Source organism: Arachis stenosperma, chromosome 2, assembly GCF_014773155.1.
Source record: "Arachis stenosperma cultivar V10309 chromosome 2, arast.V10309.gnm1.PFL2, whole genome shotgun sequence".
Taxonomy (NCBI): domain Eukaryota; kingdom Viridiplantae; phylum Streptophyta; class Magnoliopsida; order Fabales; family Fabaceae; genus Arachis; species Arachis stenosperma.
Window position 1 is genome coordinate 121415219 of NC_080378.1, and position 19072 is coordinate 121434290.

General features: G+C 34.4%; 3 protein-coding genes across 6 annotated transcripts; 1 reads left to right on the top strand and 2 right to left on the bottom strand.

The window, feature by feature from the left end:
• Nucleotides 1-342: 342 nt before the first annotated feature.
• LOC130961952 (uncharacterized) lies at nt 343-2372 on the top strand. Of its 2 annotated transcripts, none has more exons than XM_057888005.1 (6): nt 343-743; nt 929-1087; nt 1427-1507; nt 1743-1868; nt 1987-2043; nt 2121-2372. In XM_057888005.1, the coding sequence occupies exons 1-6, from the start codon at nt 635-637 to the stop codon at nt 2201-2203; spliced, it is 615 nt and encodes a 204-aa protein (XP_057743988.1). In that variant the 5' UTR covers nt 343-634; the 3' UTR covers nt 2204-2372. The 2 variants fall into 2 exon arrangements, with proteins under 2 accessions (XP_057743988.1, XP_057743987.1); XM_057888004.1 differs by having other exon boundaries at nt 353-743; nt 1948-2043.
• A 1448-nt stretch (nt 2373-3820) lies between these two features.
• LOC130962166 (uncharacterized) lies at nt 3821-8529 on the bottom strand. 2 transcript variants are annotated; one of them, XM_057888284.1, is made up of 12 exons: nt 8248-8528; nt 7451-7558; nt 7077-7163; nt 6839-6892; nt 6526-6671; nt 6228-6378; nt 6012-6149; nt 5414-5485; nt 5261-5334; nt 5017-5158; nt 4351-4429; nt 3821-4136 (listed from the first exon to the last, which is right to left on the bottom strand). In XM_057888284.1, the coding sequence occupies exons 1-12, from the start codon at nt 8404-8406 to the stop codon at nt 4039-4041; spliced, it is 1308 nt and encodes a 435-aa protein (XP_057744267.1). In that variant the 5' UTR covers nt 8407-8528; the 3' UTR covers nt 3821-4038. The 2 variants fall into 2 exon arrangements, 1 of the variants encoding a protein (XP_057744267.1); XR_009079735.1 differs by having other exon boundaries at nt 3887-4136; nt 5017-5147; nt 8248-8529.
• A 5001-nt stretch (nt 8530-13530) lies between these two features.
• LOC130961592 (VAN3-binding protein-like) lies at nt 13531-17958 on the bottom strand. Of its 2 annotated transcripts, none has more exons than XM_057887551.1 (7): nt 17545-17958; nt 16797-16904; nt 15252-15708; nt 14931-15167; nt 14779-14828; nt 14497-14554; nt 13531-14193 (listed from the first exon to the last, which is right to left on the bottom strand). In XM_057887551.1, exons 1-7 carry the CDS (start codon nt 17893-17895, stop codon nt 13961-13963), a joined length of 1494 nt encoding a protein of 497 aa, XP_057743534.1. In that variant the 5' UTR covers nt 17896-17958; the 3' UTR covers nt 13531-13960. The 2 variants fall into 2 exon arrangements, with proteins under 2 accessions (XP_057743534.1, XP_057743533.1); XM_057887550.1 differs by having other exon boundaries at nt 16797-16907.
• Nucleotides 17959-19072: the final 1114 nt, after the last annotated feature.

Below are 19072 nucleotides of genomic sequence, written 5' to 3' on the forward strand. Positions count from 1 at the left end.
GCAATGAGTCAAAGAGGTTGCAAATTGAAATGGAACATACTTGCATATTAACCCTGTAATAAATAATGCTTCATGACGAATATACCATCTTTAAAGCTAATTCGGAGTGGGCCTCAAGACATAACACTAACAATCGGAGAAAAAATAAATAGGTCGGCTGATTAAAACCCCCATAGAAGAAAAATGAGTAAATGAGGAAGGAAAAGGGTTGACTTTTCCCAATTGGTGCTCAATTGGCCGGTTGCATTGCCACAAATCTTAACACACACACGCACACAACATCCAACCACCCAGCGTGAGCATTAAATGAAATCCATTTTTACAGAAACTGGTTAACTTTGTACTTATTTTATTTTCTGTCTGTGAACTGAGATAGGAGTATATTATTCATATTATTATTATGAAAAGAATCCGTTACTTTGCAAATAACACACGTCTGCTTGATAGTCACCTCCTGTAATAAATTGCTATGCTGAGAAAAAGAGCGTCATTTTCAAAGTTGGCCACATGACTCATTTATTTATTTATTGTCATTTATAAAACAATCACCTAAACATATGCTTTGCTGTTTTTCTGTTAATGAGAAGGCCTCTCTTTCTTTCTTTATCTCCCTGACCATTTGAGAATTGGGATTATGGCATTCGCAAGAGTTATCATCATAGCTCTTGTTTTTGCACTTGTTCTTTTGCATCCATCTTCAGCTTCAAGCGACTTCCTTTCTCCTTTGCTCTCTCCTATCTTTGGTAACTTCAGACTCTTATAATCTGTTTTATTGGATTCCTCTGTTTGGGATACTTTATGTAATTTTCAGTTGCAAGTTTGAGATTTTTTCAGTATTCATCTAAAGGGCCTTCTCAAAGATTTTTTTAATCAACTTTATCCGTGATTTCTGGACTATTTTGACATGCTGTTTTGTTTGTGAGCTCAGATGATGTGTGCAAAGAAGTGAAATGCGGCAAAGGAACATGCAAGCCTTCTAAGAACAGCTCTTTCTTCTTCGAATGCGAGTGTGATCCAGGTTGGAACAAACTCTTTGCTTCCAATGACGACGGTGCTTTCAACTTTCTTCCCTGCATAGTTCCTAACTGTAAGAACTAGAAACTCTACTCAGTTGTTGCCACCCCTTTGTGCTCAATAGTCTTTATTTCTATTTTTTTCTAGTTCTTCTCTGTTTATTTATTTTGACACTGACTCAAATGGGAAGATAGCATTTACAAAGTATCATTTTGCAAAGCACAAATTGTTATCTCTTTGGTGTCAATTGTGGCTGCATGAGGTTGAAAAGGTATTGTGTTCGTGTCTAAGTTACACTGAGTTTTCTGGGGGAAAAAGACAAAGGCGGGTAGCAATATATTCTAGTGGAAATTTCACATGGATAAAGATGAATATCTTTCTTGCTAAAAGAATAAATACTTGGATCTTGTAGGTACTGTGAACCACTCTTGCTCCAAAGCCCCTTCTCCTGCTCCACAAAAAGCAAGGCAAACTAACGAGTCGATATTTGACGGTAAGGATGAGACGAATTTTGGTAGATAACATACCAGTTTAAAGGGTTCTAAACTTTTCTTTTTTAATCGAAGATAGGCATTTAAAGAGTTCTAAAGTTGATATATATATGTTATATAAGTAGAGGGTGAAGTATGTAAGAACTTTGATACCGACAAGAATGCATGTGAGATTTGAGTTTGATGGAGTTGTAGAGATATATATGCACGATTCATAGTGTATGTTGGTTGATGTAGCTTGCAATTGGGTTGATTGTGGAGGAGGGTCATGCAACAAGACATCAACATTTTCCTATACTTGTGAGTGCGATACTGGCTACGACAATCTCCTTAACTCCACTGCCTTCCCTTGTTACAAACAGTGTAAGATTACAATGCAAGCAACGTAACCTTCACTTCACTTTTTGCCTCAAATAATATATAATAGAATTTTGGATTGAAGGTGCTCTTGGGATGGATTGTTCTAACCTTGGAATATCAGTGAAAAACTCATCATCTTCTGAACCACCTGCATTGAATGACAATAGTAAGAGTGAAGGTAAAGCTACAACTTATTATATCTTCTTATCCTCGTGCCATTTCTTTCTTTTTGCTTATTATTTAATGTTTTTTCAGGTAGCTCAATTGTGCAAGGAAGTTTCATTTGGGTGGTCATGCTGATTATGTTGATGGCAGAGATGCAGTTGCAATTGCGATAATTGTTTGATGGATATGGATTCATATAAATAAGGCATTGGAGGAGTTTAATTATATGTTGATTAGTGTATGTAGTATTGTAGTACACAAAAGATTGTCATACGACTTCCATATGTCCTTGCTGCTTCTTTTCTTCATGTACAGAATATAAATTCATGTTTGATTGTTTGATGCTTTTGTATTTTTTCTGAGCTTTCCACCTGCCATCCATATCTTACTATCTATCTATTTAGGGTAAAGGATATCTTTTGTTATTGAAATTTGATAAAATTTTTAAAAATATCCCTAATTTGTATTTTATTTTAATTTTATTTCAAAAAATTTTGGTTTGCATCAAATATATTATTAACGGCTAATTTTAAAAAAAAATTAAGATAAATTCAACAATTTTATAAGAACAACCTTTAAAATAAATTAAGCATAATTTTCATATGTTATTGTTGGATTGATCTTAAATTTTTTGAAAATTTATCTGTCAATGATATATTTGGTGCAAATTGAAACAAAATAAAACTTAAGAATATTTTTGAAATTTTTGTCAAACTTTAGAGACAAAAAATATCCTTTCTCTATTTATTTATTTATAATCTGTTGAGATAGAATTTACTGTAGCTTTAGGGTTAATAGTCAAATTAGTCCTTGAAAGATAAGACATTCTTTAAATTCATTCTTGAAAGATTTTTTCAATCAAATTGGTCATTCATATTTGTCCTCGAGTCACTCTATGAACAATTTTCTTCAAAAATTGATGTCGTAAAATGTTAATTGATAACATATATATTATCTGATATGTTTAATTGGATATTGACCAAATATATTTATGAAAATTTATTAATTTAGTCATTTTTTCCGATTACAAAAATCCTATTCTTTATGTGTCATATATGTTATCAATTACTATTTCACATTATCAATCATTGACGAAAATTATGAGTAGAGTAATTGAAGGACATATATGTTTAATTTGTAATCTTTGAAAGATCAATTTGATTGAAAAAATCTTTAAAGAACAAATTTAAAAAATATTATTTTTTAGGGATTAATTTAACTATTAACTCGTAGCTTTACAATCAATCATATTTCACATTTTTCTATTGTGCTACATCATATTTTTCTCTCGAGGGTTGAGAGTTTAGCAGTGAAATTGGAATTGTTTCCTTGTATTATTAAAGTGCTTGAACAGTTGAACCCAAATCTGACCAAATTGGACTCTACGCTAAAGAAAATTGAAAAATAAAATAAAATAAAATTTAGTTATACCCTGAAAATTACTAAAATCCAAAATACATGCTGTCAGATTTGGTTCGTAATTTTAACTAATAATAATCAAATTATAAAAACCGAATTACATGAGTATTTTAAGATTGTTTTTCTTTTATTCTGATAGAATCGTGAAGTATTAATCTTGAAAATCTATAGAACTCGATAGAAACCAAATGCATCCCACTACAATATCATCTTATAAATTATATACATTTCATTGCTATTGAGTATTAAATTCTTATAAAATAGCCGGTCTTTTTAGGATAAAATATCAGCATCCAAATGACAGTTAAATTTGTTTTCGGTCTGAAACCAAATACACTGTTTACACCTATTTGCCAATTGTGAAGGTAAGGTACATACATATTGTGAAATTCAATGATATAGCCCAGTTCAATTAAAAACTGAAATAACTGACTTCGTAGGCCAACAAACTGATATTTATTGTCCATAAAATGAAAATTAGTACAGAATGCTAATTAGCTCTAGGTAGATACATATCTACATCAGAATGTATTGTAAGGGATGGAGAAGCAATAGAGGAAAAAATTTTAACAAGTCAAAACAATCATATTCATTCCAATGACTTGAGAAGCCTAAACAATGCAGCTGCCTCTCTAATCCGCGAGAATTCAATGCAAAACGCTTGAACTTCAATGAAGAGGTCTTTAACTGCAAAGGAAGGACCATTTACCAACATGAGTTACATATGCATACGCAAAAGACAGGTTATGATGATGGAAAAATATTCATGTATACACACGTAAGTAACACGGTGGTTACAACTTTCTTTCACATTTCTTCAAGAATATAATGTTATAAGATACATAATATAACATGACATTTTAGCAACAGCTTTCAGGCTTCAAAAGCTGAGAAAACTCACCATTGATAATGTTGTTTCGAATAAGGCTTTGCAGAAAAACACAAACAAGTCGTACAAGCCTATTCTGCATGTATTTGTCCTGTTTGGGGAAAGAAAGGGGGGGGGGGGGGGGGGGTTAAAATGCTTACATGTTAATTAATTATAGGAATAACATAGACAGCATGCATAGTACAGAGAGACAAACATTAATTTCATTTTCAGTTGATATGATTCACTAAGACAGACAAAAGATGCAACCATATTTTCATTGTCTCTTCATCCAATAGAACGAAACAATCCACAAGAAAAATTATTGCAAGCTGTTTAAAAAATGTCAAATTGAACTGAACGTATAATGGTGACACAATTTTGTCGTGCTTATAAACATTCAAAAGTCAATACATGTTTGGCCCTTTTAAGTTTCATGAGTATGGCAGGACCCTTGAAACATTTTGACCACAAGATCTTTGCATATAAGTTAGGATTAGGAGACCACCTAAAGGGTCACATAATTATTATGTGATTTTTTACATCACACTTTGTTCCAACTGCCAAAAGCAAGACTTAGAAAAGGACGGTTATATTTTAGATGCACAAATATAGGCAATTAGACATATAAACCATAGGAACAAAAATCCTGTCATGTTTTAGACATGAAAAATAAATAATTTAGGCGAAGTCAAATACCTTAATGTTCACACAAGATGATATACAATTAGTTATGTACATGTGAATGAATTCTGAAGGCAATTCAACTGCAGTTGTTAGCCTGTTCACAACTTCCATTGAGTGTAGACTCATGTCCATATTCACGAGTACTGTAAAGTATCTGTTTCCATAAATGAGCAAATAGAAACAAAGAATATAATAGCGATTGAATAATTTATAACTTAGAGGAAAGAAAGAGATAAAATAAAGGCCAAAAACATACTCTGCTATTTCGGGGGAGTTTATCAACTTAGTGAGAACATCAACTGCAATAAGGGGATTATTTTCCACCAGTTCCTGATTACCAATTTGAAAATAAATATTACAAAAAGCAACTTGCTTGACGTTTTATCAGAAACATTACAAAGACACATACTGGCAACTTTCTTGGAGTTAGTCCACAGTGGTATACAAGCTTTGGATCATTCGCCAACTCCACCAACACTTGCTGGATGCAAAAAACACAACCATCTTAGTCCTCATGAAACAATTAACACGATACTAACTTTATATTTCCAAAAGGCCAGCCCTGGACCAGGGCCAGGGTCAGCAAAAAATTAAGGGGACGACCCAAATGTTGTGTTGGTAAAGTGAACTTCCTTGGCTTGCAGGTGGAGAAGAGCAGACATGGGGATTCAGTCTGGGGAACTAAGTGCCATTCCATTTAGGCGAGACAAAATGAGCAAGCACAAGTGGTCTGATGTCCAAGCCAATTGGTATGACAATGCAAAAAGAAATATATACAGAATATATTATATACTACTAGGAAAATTATTCCAGCGGGTGTAATTTTCCTTAAAATCCCAATATTTTGCTTATATCATATATAAAAGGATAAAATACTTTCTGCAACAAATTAATTTAAAAGACATGCAGAGTTAAACACATTTCTACAGGAAATGATGCAAGCCTTGTATACTTTTCTTCTTTGTTTTCATAAATTACTTCTACAAAATCATAGTAACAGTGATCACCTCTTGCTGTGCAGGTGCAAGGGCTCCCTTCAGAGCTTTTGCAATTAAATCTCTTACTGCAGCACCTCTGCTAGTATCAACGCACATACCGTAGTCCCACATAAGTTCATGATTGTCATCAGGGTTGAGCCAAACTAGCTGAAAAGGATTCTCCAGCATAAATAGTTTGAACTATCAAGGCTCGGGTTAATCATTGCAGAAACAAATGCGAAATACCTCCCCATCAAGTATTGGTAGCCTTGGTGGAAGGGGCCTGATCCAGTGAGGGCTCAATCCTTCCAGTGAAAGATTAGACAATAACCCAACTACTGCTTCGTCTTTGTCGCCGGTGCCAAGTTTAGGTTTTGTTCCCGGTCGCAATTCAAACCTATAATCAGGCCATTACTATAATGAAGAAAATATAAGGTTGATATAAAATAGCTATATGAAAATATTGAAGGAAGGACCAAACAATTTCTTTATTTTTTTTAAGAAAAGCTTCATTAATTGGTCAATCCAATGCATAGGGCCATACTCTGCTGAATCTGCATTACAATTGGGAGGAACATCAGGGTCTGGGACTACATTTTTTATAGAACCACCCTTAAATAAGCTATGATATGATTCATGATGAACTTTATCAGAAAACTGCTGCTGCAACTGATCTACAGGTGGAAAATCCTGGAATCAGAGAATAAATTAGGTACTAATGTCCCATGAGGTAAAGCAAAGGAAGGTCCATCCTAGAGACATTTAAAGGAATATTATCAGAATTTAGATGATGTGTAAGGGCAATACTAAATATATCCTGGTCAAGTAATGTATTATAAAGTTTATACATAACTTACATGCAATGATTGGTCAAATCCTTTCACGTAATCAGAAGCAGACTGTTTAAGAAACTGCAATCCTCCACCAAAAGGAATAATACCTCAGAATTTCATACCATTAAACACTAAAGATCACATCTCATGTAAGAGAAGGTATGAAAGCAGACTCTGGACCAATAGAGAGTACATAATATTTGACGTATTCTATAAAAAGAGAATGAATGCTGTAAAATCAAGAAATAAATCAGACTATAACCTCTTTGCCACTGTTGGAGGCATTAACACCTAACAATTGTAGAATGAACGCTCTCACAACTTTTTCAGACCCTTCATGACAAGCAACCTGCAGACAAGAAATTATACTTATCTTGTGTGTCATATGATGCAATATCATTGCAAAATATCTATGAGGAGTAATAAAAAGATTATTAAAAAAAGGAAATAATAAACCCAAGTTAATTTATAGCAGAAATGAAAACTACAGAAATATCAGTTGCTTAATATTACTCTTGATAATTTGTTTCAGCTACGAATTTCAAAAGACAACTAAATTAGAACCGGTTCTAACTACTGCTCAGAGCTTTGAGCAACAGCACGAGAAGGATAGAATGAAAAAAAAAAAAGACTTACTTTTACAATAAAGCTTATGAAAGGATTTGAAGCGGGTCTCTGGGATGAATATGCTTCAACAAGTAGGGCAAAGGCAATTATTCGCTCAGAGATGTTGAGTTGCTTGTCCTGCACACGAAAGATACCAATTAGATAACATTCAACATTGCTTGCACCTAAATAAGCAATAAAAAAACCTATAAATCTAAACACGCATGATTCAATACATGCCTGTCAAAATGCAATTTTTCACAGAAACCAACACTGATCAGCAGGGAAATGCACCCCTTGTTTAAATCCAACAATATCCACACTTAATTAGCTATAATTCAAATGTCACTAAAATAAAAATAAAAAGAAACCAGAAACGCAAATGACATGTCAAAATGTGCAATCTTTTCTAAGTAGTTACAATACAATGTTTCTCATTGAGAGTCCAGCACCTCGTCTTCAGAATTCTCAATACAAAAACTTAAGGGAACCAAAATTTGAAAAATAAAATATAAAAACATTATTTTAAAGCAATAACATTTCCACCTGAGTAACTCAGAAATTAGATTGAGCAAAATAGATCTCTTTAAGAAATAATAACAGATAAATAAAATGACGCCAAAATTTGTACCAGTATCTGACTAGGTACAGGTAGGCTTTTTTCACTTTTGTGAAAAAATCAGCACACAATTACGAGAATTCACACAACGAAAAACCCAAAAGCAAGCATAAAATCCCAAAACCCTAGTATAAAGCGAGGCCAAAATCCAGTGCAGAAACGCAGTAATTAAAAACGAAGGAAGAAAGAGGTAAATTGAGAGTGTTGCCTGCAAGAGCATGAGGAGGTAGGAGCAGAGAGTGAAATGGCGATGGCGAGGGAGAGAGCTGTTGAAATCTGCAACGATCTCATGGAGTGGGCGTTGCTCAGCTCTGAGCAGAGAGTAGAGTGATTGACATTCTTCGGTGCTCAACTTCTCAATACTCATTTCTTCTCGATTTGAAAATTTGCGAATTTTCGCTGTGCTTTAGGGTTTTCACAGATTTGGGGGAAAACGAAGTGTTTACTGTGTAATATGAGAATGACCATCAATCACTCAACCTTCATTTCATGAACTTCATTTATTATTTATTTATTTATTACATTATTTACCTTTTTTGTTTTATATATTTCATTTTATTCCTGAGCCCATCTGTTCTCCCCAGGTTCCTTCGGAAATGAATAATAATAATAATAATAATAATAATAATAATAATAATAATAATTTTATTTTTCTTACTTATCTTCATTTATTCTCTATTTTTATTTTATTTGAATTCTATATTATATCAATTCAAGAGTCACCAAAAAAAATATCAAATAAAAAATTCATACGTTAAATATAAATAAGATATTTTTGTGTTTGGTTAGAGGAAGGTGAATTATGCTAGATTTTTTTTCTTTTATAAATAAGACCAGAGTTTGAAATATTGAAAATTTTTAGCATATTATGAGAAAAAAAATATAATATTCTAGTATGCTTTGAAGGAATATCTTCGTAGTTTATATTTTTAAGATAACAGATTCTTAATCTACATAAAGAGTTGTGGTAAGAATATGAACAATTTTGCATTTAAGAGAAAATATATTAAAAGCAAAACTTTAGGTGTAATTGATTTTAATTTGGAGATGGAAATACAAAATACTTCTACGATGTTACAACTTCTAGAAAGAAAAGGAATAAGATCCTTATGTTGAGAAATGATAATAGCAACTGGATTGAGAACCCGAATGATCTCAAAGAGTTTGGTATTGCTTTTTATGCTAAGCTATATACACAAGAAGATTCGTATGTTAAGTTGAATTTGGAAAGCAAATTTTTTCCTTTAATGCCAGATGAATTAAAGAGATTTTGTTATCAATAGGCAGCTAAAAAGCTCCTGAACCGAGCAGGCTGCTTGCCATGTATTTTCAAAAAAATTAGTCACATGTTAAAGTTTTAGTGGAGCAGTGGATAAAAAATATTTTTCAGGATCCTACTTAGATGAACTATTTTAATTGTTAACTCCACTTTCATCTCTTCATTCATAAACTGGACCATCCAAAGATGATTTCTCAGTTCCGATTAATTGGTGTTGTGCAATATGATGTACAAGTTACTGACCAATTAATCTCTATTAAGCTAAAAAATGTCATGAGTGAGTTGGTGGATGTGCATCATGGTGCTAATAATATCTTGGTTGTCCAAAAAGTAATATATGTCATGCATGCTAAGAAATGTCAGGTGAGTTTTATGGCACTAAAAATAGACTTAGAAAAAGCATACGGTAGATTAAACTGACAATTCATCCTTGACACTCTAAAAGATGCCAAAATTTCTTCATTCATCATGAGTATTATTGGAAGTGCATTACGTCAACCAGCATAAGCTTACTTTGAAATTGGAACAGAATAGATTCATTCATATCCTGTAGAGGAATCACAACCTAATGTCTCCATACATCTTTGTTCTGTGTATTGAAAAGCTGGCTCAACTCATATCTCAAGCGGTGGAGGAGAGACAGTGTCTCCATGGATACGGAGGAATGGAATTGGGAGTTCTTGCTGAGTTTGATTTGTCCTTTAAAGACGTCACAGCGAGGGTTTGAGAACCATGTGGCTTGTTTTTTGGAAGCATCAATAGAGTTTAGTTGCAAATTTGCATATGAATTATGAAGTGTGCATATAACTTTAAACATTATAGCAGTAGCGCTGTTTATAAACTGGTATAAAAGCTTCAATGTCCACAACTTGTTCGATATTTTCTTTGTTTGGCATATAGTGGGGCCCTCCTAACAAACAAAGGATGAGAAAACATTCAACTATAGACCTACTTGTGAGGTGTGTGTTGGCAAGGTGGAATCAGTGTTTCATGTCCTTCGCGATTGTTTGATTCTGAAAAGTCTTTGAATTAGCACTAAAATTAGTAACCTTCACCGTTCTTTCTTGAATTCTCAAGTTCTAGATTGGATCAAAGGCAACTTAAAAGAAGTTACTCGCTATTTTAATTAGTAGGAATGCACACGAATTCGATTGGATTGGATATAGTCTAAAATTCTATTTGATCCGCATTGTACTCATCGGATCGATCGGATACGATATCCACATTTTTTTAGGCTGAATCTGATTCAATTCGCATACTTGCGGATCGGATCGAATATCGGGTATATCCGCATAATTAAAAAAAAAACTATTTTAAAATTCTGTTTGGCTGTTTTTACAAAAAAAAATATCCAGAAAATTTATTTTTTACCTGTTTAAGCTTATTTACTCCTAAAATATTATCACTAAAAGTTCTCTTGAATAACAAAAACAAAATAATAAAACAAGATTTAAGTTTAATTATTCTAAGTTGAAGTACAACATAAAAAATAAAAAATAAAATAACACACTAAAGTTCATATCACATTAGGATTTACTTTCTTAAACTATACTATTTATATGAGATGTGCGGATATGTGGATTTACGGATCGGATCCGTAGATATCACTACTAAATCTGCAATCTGATCCTACCATAGTGCGGATCGGATAATATCCGCAAAATTTAGATCGGATACGGATAATTACCCCGGATATACGAATATTATTAGATCCATGTGTTAATGAGGTTCTTTGGCCCCTCCTTTTGTACCAACTTGATATAATTTATGGGATTGGAAGATTGGATAGATTTTTTAGAATCATCATGAGACTTTGGATGCTTACTTACATAAACTTTAGATTTTTGAGAGAGGATAATTTGTGATGGATAACTTTTTTTTTTTTGCCTTAATATGAGCCGAGAGTACAGCTTATTGTTCAAATGTTTATTGTCTACTTGAGAGAACCGAAAAATTAAACCCCAACAAAAATTTAAGATAAGGCGTTTCACTATCTCATTGCTTATTTATTATGGTCGAGGAAATGCTTACAATTTTAATGGAAGAAGCTCAGGAAAACAACCTCATTTCTAAACTGAAAATTACCCCATCTTTCCGCTCCAACAATAATTATACATTTTGCTATTCGCATATGATTTTATTATCTTTGCGAAGGTGTGGGAGGAATAAATATATGAGATAACCACAATTTTGAACAGATATATAAAAGCATCAAAGCAGGGAATACATTTAGCTAAATCAGGTATTACCTTCATATACTAAGTTCTTATTCAAGTAAAAGTAAGTATAGAAAAAGTCTTGAAAATGCCAGCTTGGGACTCATCAGAAAAATATGTAAGACCTCTAGCTTGATGGAGACGACTCAAAAGGAGAGCCTGCGCATGGATTGAAGAACGGTGATGACATGAAAAACTTTTGAATCAAGTTGGGAATGAGATTCTTACAAAGACAGTTGGTATGACCAGTAATCATCGGTTACAAGTTATAGCTCGGTAATGCCTAATTCCTAATCATAACCGACCATTTCATAATAAGCTATAAACAACCTTAAACCAATAACGTCAGATACACATTTAATCCTCTCCCTGGGCGTTACAACCCAAGGGTAACGGCCGACCTTTCCACTAAAATATAAGGCGGACGACAAAGCTATGAAAGGTACGTCACTTCTTCTAAGATAAGATCCATTATCTACTTTACACTAACTTGAGCGTTGGAGTGCCTTTGTAGGTATCCAACCCCATTGTTCATCCATCGCCGACGTATATCGCGTTCCAGCCGAGAAGTCTGCTGATCTTGGCCGGAGGACAAGCTATACCTTGGATTAAGCAGGCAAGAACAACAGTCGTACAGAAAATACAAACATATGCTATGTGTTTCGTCGATTTTTAGCAAATCGATGGTGGTTTGATTTTAATGGTTTGGGAGCGAAACCTACTCATCTTTTTTGCGAGTACCAGTTTTCTGGAAGTGCATCAAAGATCTTCGAATCGGACAAGATTTAAAAGAAAAGATTAAAAAAGGCGTTAAATAAAGATTTTGAAAGTAAAATTGACTGAAATCGAAATAATTTGCATTGAATTTAAACAAAGCGATAAAATACCTTCGAGTGAATCAAAGGACTTTCGACATGAAAATTAAAGATGTTGGAATGTAAATTTGACAAGAAAATTAAAGTTGTTTGAAAGATAAATTGAACATGGAAAGTATAGTTTTGCAGAAATTATAAATTGAAAAGATAAAAATATGGAAAGAACCCTACAAAAAAGAGACTCGAACACAGACTCAGAAATTCGCTGGGGATGTGAGTGTGCTTGAGTGTTTTCTGAAGTAAAGTTCCAACCATTGTGACTTCGAGCCTTCTAGCATTTATAGCCATTTCCCTAACTGATCAATTTGAAATGAACATCCCACGTGTGTGAAAACACAAGTAACCGTTACCGCTTTTTTGCCTAATCATATAATGGCTGTAGAATAATGTTCGATTTCAAGAATCTTCGATCCTTCCGCTCGAATAACTCCTCGATTTGCTAAGTTAATCGAGCTCTCACTCAACATCCCTAAATATGTCTCTTTCGACACCAACTTCTCTGCTAAAAGCTCACTTAACAATTTGAATAACCTTCTTCTTCAAATTTATTTATTTCTAACTAACACTATGACTCTATGAGTGTTGCAAGAAGTTGAGCTCTAGAGTGGCTAAATTCTGGTGGGCTTCGTCAAGAAAGGAAAGAAGAATACATTAAACGGGATGGAAATCAATTACAGCAAGCAAGAGAGATGATGAGCTTGGATTTAAGGATTGGGAAACACAAAACCTTGCTTATTTGGCTAAACAAGCTTAGAAGACCATCAAGCAGCCGAATGCAGTTTGCGTTCAAGTATTGAAAGCTGCTTACTTTCCTAATGGAAGTTTCTAGGAAGCAAAAGCTCAGAAATACTTATCGTGGGTTTAGAAGAGTATTATTTAGAGCTCCAATTAATTCAAGCACCTCAGGGCTCCAATTTTCTTATGGCTTACTGTACCAAAACAAAATCAATGATTTCTTTTCTTTTAACCTTTGGATCACTTTTTCTTTTCTTTTCTTTTCTTTTTTCCTGATCTCAAATTTTTTAATGCAAACAGAATTCACAAAGTGGAAGGAAGTAATCCAAGATAGTGATGGCTCAAGATCATCATCATCATCATCAACCTTAAAACAATGTCTCGGGATCCAATCCTAGAAAACAAAGAAAAAGAAATCCCAAACCAACATGTATGGTATAATAAACAAAGCACAATAGAATAATGTTATGTCTTTATCGATCTTCAATATTACACCTTCACCCAAATCCAAATGTGACTCCTTTTTCTTCTTTTGACTACTTTTCTTTCCATCTCAGTGAAAGAAACACAAGGTTTCACATGGTCTTCACATACTTTGGCTTAAATAGCAATGCATTCCTAATTGAAAAATAAATAAATAAATACATCAAAGTACTAATGTATGTTATCCCAATATCAAACTAAACCTAAACCCCATCTGACATAAACTAGAAATTTACACGCTTTTTTACAAATTGATCTAGAGCCCGCCAATAATACCATGCATCAATAAGATTTTACCATTCCCAAGTGCCAAAAAAATCTGTTTATTATCCCTCACAATCCAACAGAAGTACATATTCTGTTTCTACCATTCCTTTCTGCAGCAACGGAGAGAAGCCTTGACACACCCTGAGTCCAAACATCATATTCTCTTTGGTTTCTGCACTCAAATTCAACAACGCCACGCATCACTGTCTTCAGCCCAAAGTAGCGGCGGTTCTCGCCCCCTTCCAACAAGTGGCGGCCCGGCCAAGCAGGCATATCCTTGATCACTCCAAGCACCACATCTGTCCAAAATTGCAAAAGGGAAAAAGAATGCTTACTCGTTGAACATTATTATAGTTATACATACATAATACGAAGTGCTTTATATTTTATATTCCTAACATAATTTCGAAATAATAGAACACAATTTCAAAAGGGGGTTAGAATTAAAGAAGAAGAGTTTTGATGTTTTTCCAACTTTAAAGAGCTTGACTTTCACAAATCCCGAAAATGGAATTAGACCCACCCTCAAGAATCTGTCAAAGATAATTAGTGAAGAGAGAGAGAGAGAGAGAGTGAGGGGACAAGAGTATTCAAAGACTCACTCTTTTTCTTTTTTGTGATGGTCCCAGCAACATGTCTGCTCTTCATCTTGAGGATAACCTGCACAAAAAGAGCTTCCAAAGAGTTAAAATTACAGATTTCTAGGAAACTAAAGCAAAGGTGGATCCTTTAGCATATCGCATCAAAGCTAAGGCGCCATAACATGACAACTTTTGTTCATACTAGCCCCCTCATTATTAAGATTCTAATCATTACAAAGTCTAATTGATGTCCAAATAATTAAAGTGGAATATTTGAGGAGTGAAAAAAGAAAAAGAAATAACCTGGTTCATCCTGTTAATGTAAACAGATACAATTTTCCAGTGAAGTTCGCCTGCGACAAATCAAGTGACATATTCACATGCATGAATGGAATGGCATGGAATTCAGTAAGAGACAGAAGACAGAAAACCATGCTATGCTATGCTATGCTGACCTGTGCGCGTGCGCTTTAGGAGTTCACAACCTCTTGCCAGCAATTCTCTGCTGCAGATGCCTAAGAAGTTCTCTTCAGGAACAAGCTCACCGCTGAAGCTACTATTAGAGCTTCCATTGCTACCTCCACCGGCGCCACCACCACCAGCAGGGGCATTCTTTTCCACAGGAATTACAACAGCGATGTTCCAAACCTCCTTCAGCGCCCTTGCCTTCAACGTGGCAGCCCCACGTAAAGCTGCAAAATATTCAACACTTTAAATAAAATCCAACAAAAGAAAAGTTATTCTAATCTCATAACAATGCTTTTCTATATGCATACCTGTTGCCGCGGCAGCCGTCAGGGTCGTGATGTCGCCGGCGGACCTTACGTTCACGGCGGAGCTAACCACCGAGGCCAAGTGATCACGCTCAGCCCCCATAGCCTCTGCGGCCTCAACACACTGAGCCGCAACAAGCGTTGCGGCAGACGCCACTGCCATGTCTGTCTTGGCCATCTGCTCGTCCTTGCCGGACCCAGAGGAGGCAGCTGTGGCGGCGGCAATGGCTGCAACAGCGGCGGCAACACCAGCAACCGAAACCGCTGCATGCAGCTGAGCATTGTGGGCCCTTGTTTCCTCCTTCTTCTTCTCCTTCCTGTCCTTAAGCCACCTTCCCACCGTCTTGCCACCACCACCTGCTGCCACGGTGGCGCCACCGGTGGCGGAAGCCCTGAATTGACTACTCAGGCTGGTGATGTTGTTGTTGCTATTATGGCTGTTGTTGTTGGAGCGGCTACACTGCATATATGATGTTAATAAAGATTAGGTTTTATGTCTTCCTTCCGCGAGTCACAATGTACTCTTCTTCTTTTCTTTTTCTACTATGAATTATTGAGAGATTGATTTCTATTATGATAACTTAAGCTTAGATGTTCCGTTCAAAATAATAGTAAAAAACCTTTACACTAGATGTGTTTTTGTTTCACTCTGCTGTTGTTTAATTGTGAGGAATTTTTATTATTTAGTTTTCTTTAAAATGTGCAAATGTTGATATGGGAGACTAAATGGGTAACAAGATTGGTGTGCCAGTGCTAAAGACGAATAAAGACGAATTTTGAATACCCTTGTGTGCTGAACTTTGGACTCAAAGGGAGCAGTTTTGGTTGGTGTTCAAGGTGGGATCTTGTTAACCAATTTCACAGTAGGATGAGGGGACCAGAATCAGGAAGAATGACAGAGGTTTTAGACAATCATGATAAGAGATGCAATGTAACAAACAAATATAGAGATTTTGTTCTTTCTTTTCTTTTCTTTGTTCCTTCCTCAACTTTTGTTAGACAAATGGTAACACCAAATTTTTGTCATGTTAGATAGAAATGCCAATAATTTAGTCTTCAAAAGGATTTTTTTTTCTCTCAATCTTCGATATACTTTAACTATTAATGTATTATCAAGTCAGTCCCCAGAAAATCAATTACTAACAAATTCGCCTCTAAAAATTGTTGTTTGTGCTAATCATTTGGAGCTAAATTAAGCTTAGCCTTTTTAACTAGCAACCAAAACTAGAACATTTTCAATTTCTACTTTTTGTTTGTCTGTTAGTGTTAGTATAGTAGTGAAGAATGCAGAGAGAACCTGTGGGTACTGTCCTCCGAGTGTCATCGAAGTTTGTTTGTGGTTACAGAGAAAGCTGGAACTAACATGGTACAGTTTGGTCAGTGCTCGTGCTTTGTACCCAAAAAATATTTCTTTTATTTTTTCCTTTCCTTAAGAAAGCCAAAACAAATCAACATGGCTGTGTCTTGTTTAGGTTGATATGGGATTCATGCTATTGCTATTTGCTAAAAAAGAAAGAGAAAGATGAAAATGAAGAGAAGGATGCTTACCTTGAAATCATCAATTTCAGTTGGGGAAACTGGAGGGCTATCTGTGAGGGAGCCATTGAGTGGGCCACTGCTGTGAGATAGCCTCCCTGAGGTTCTTGGAGACACCTCCTGCTGACCAAACTCAAACAACAATCACCAATTGCTTCAGTTTCTTTTTCTGAATTAAATTTCAACATATAAAGTGCTCACTAACTATTGTGAAACGTTAAACACTCCGTAGTCTACACACTAAAGAATAACTCAACATAAGCTGTTTAAGACAAGAAAAATGGAAGCTAAATGAAAATTGGAATGGTTCTGTTTTTGCCAAGATGACCCAGATAAGAAAAAATGGAACTTTAAGCTTACTGAGGAGGATTTGCATTCAAAATTAACAGAAAAATGAAAGCTTGGTAAGAAACTGAACAACAAGACCGACCTTGCAGAACGCAAATAAGCTTCTGGACCACTAGAGGAAAACAGAACAGAAAATATCAAAAAGAGAGAACATGTAAAAAGTGAAAACAAAAGTAAAGTCGCATGAAACAAGGAAAGTGAGTTGTTGTAGAAGATGAGCGTAGATTAAGGCTGTGTTTGGCTTATACTTTCTAAAATAATTTCATCATTTTAGTACTTCTTTTCAAATTATGGTTTGTGACCTACGAATCAAGTTGAGAGGTGATTCTACTATTTTCAGCAAAACATGTTATAAACATGAATGAATTGAAACTGAATTAACATCCTTAATAAAGCAAAAAAAAGAACATACCGACTGTGACATGATTCGGTCCATGATCATCTGAGAGGTCTCAGAGGAAGCAAAAGAAAAAGGGTTGCCAGAAACAATGGCAGATTCTTCAGCAGCTTCACCAGCAATGTCCTCAAGTATAGGCATAGAATTATGGTTATTATTATTATTATTATTAGAACAACCACCATTGTTGTTGTTGGCCTTATAAGAAGAAGGTGGTGCTGGAAGTTGAGCTGGAGAAAGAACCTTACACACTTCAAGAGCAGAGGCACTCCATGAACGAGACAAGAACTCCATAGGGTCTTGTGGTGTCTCAGGTTGCCTCAGCAACATGCTCCATGCTTGTGTTTCTGGTTTTTCCTTCTCCATTTTTTTGTTAAAATTTATTTTGAGAAGCAAAAGAGATAGAGAGAGCAAAAGGTAGAAAGCAAAGTGTGAATGAAGACTGAAGAGTTTTGGAGAAGAGTATATTGGTTCTTCTGTGGCTTTATAGTGAGTGAGAGTGTCAAGTCGGATACTCAATTAATTAATTAAAGCTTATACACACAAAAGGATCTCGAATCATAGCATCTTACACTTTATGTCTTTGTAATTTGTATGGCTTAGTAAAGGTATAAAATTTAGATATAAAGATGGAGAATTTCTGGTATAAAAGGAAAGAAAAAAGCAACATGAAGGAGCAAAATAAATTGCTTGTTTGGACAAACAATTGGTCATCAATAGTATTTTTAATGGTGTGAGATTATATCTAATGGTAAAAGATCACTCACTTTTATTTTGATGGTTAAGTGATGGCTAGAAAACATAAAAATTGCTGCCCCCTAAACTTTTTCGACAAACAATATAGGTCTTAACATACAAAAACTTGAATAATGCATGGGCTAGATGTTTTGGCTTGTAAGTTAGTTATTTACAACTTAACATAGTTTGGATGTGTAGACTTGAATCCTTAAATTTAGGTTCTAAAAATAATAAGATAAATAATTAGTGAAAACGATTTTATTTATTTTAACGTTATCAATCAATTAGATCAAATAAAGAAAAATATCTTCAATTTGGCTTATTTAGCTAAAATTTTTTTTAAGTAATAACACGTGATTTTATGTCTTGTACTTTCTTCAAATTTTTATTTCACACTTTTACCTTTTTTTTTTAAGACAAAAACAAATTACAATAAGTTGACATAGTTTAAATAGGATAAATCTGTAAAATGTAGTACAAAAACATGCAATAATTAGTTAGCATAAATTTTAGATGTGCAATTTTTAGACTCTGTATACAATTTTTCAAGTTTTAGATGTACACAAATTTTTTTTTTTACTAATTTTTATTATTTTCTTATGTATGCTCAAATCTATCTTTAAGTTTTAATTTCTCGTATTAACAGGAAAAAAATGATATAAACGAGAATGAGTAGGGTGACGGACTGATGGTAGAGGAAGATGGATGAGATATTTGTCTTTTGCAATGTAAATATGTAATAGAGAGATAAGCATAAGGAATAAGGCATAATTAAGGCATAAGACAAAAAGGAACAAGGCATGGT

Excerpts from the sequence above, each read along its gene's own strand:
- LOC130961952 (XM_057888004.1), top strand. The coding sequence starts at position 635 with ATGGCATTCGCAAGAGTTATCATCATAGCTCTTGTTTTTGCACTTGTT. Across the intron at positions 744-928 it reads TTTGCTCTCTCCTATCTTTG|ATGATGTGTGCAAAGAAGTG; the intron begins GTAACTTCAGAC and ends TTGTGAGCTCAG. Across the intron at positions 1,088-1,426 it reads TCCCTGCATAGTTCCTAACT|GTACTGTGAACCACTCTTGC; the intron begins GTAAGAACTAGA and ends TGGATCTTGTAG.
- LOC130961592 (XM_057887550.1), bottom strand. The coding sequence starts at position 17,895 with ATGGAGAAGGAAAAACCAGAAACACAAGCATGGAGCATGTTGCTGAGG. Across the intron at positions 16,908-17,544 it reads ACCGAATCATGTCACAGTCG|CAGGAGGTGTCTCCAAGAAC; the intron begins GTATGTTCTTTT and ends GAGTTTGGTCAG. Across the intron at positions 15,709-16,796 it reads CTGAAATTGATGATTTCAAG|TGTAGCCGCTCCAACAACAA; the intron begins GTAAGCATCCTT and ends TCATATATGCAG.
- LOC130962166 (XM_057888284.1), bottom strand. The coding sequence starts at position 8,406 with ATGAGTATTGAGAAGTTGAGCACCGAAGAATGTCAATCACTCTACTCT. Across the intron at positions 6,379-6,525 it reads TGTAATGCAGATTCAGCAGA|GTTTGAATTGCGACCGGGAA; the intron begins GTATGGCCCTAT and ends GCCTGATTATAG. Across the intron at positions 5,159-5,260 it reads AACTCCCCCGAAATAGCAGA|ATACTTTACAGTACTCGTGA; the intron begins GTATGTTTTTGG and ends TTATGGAAACAG.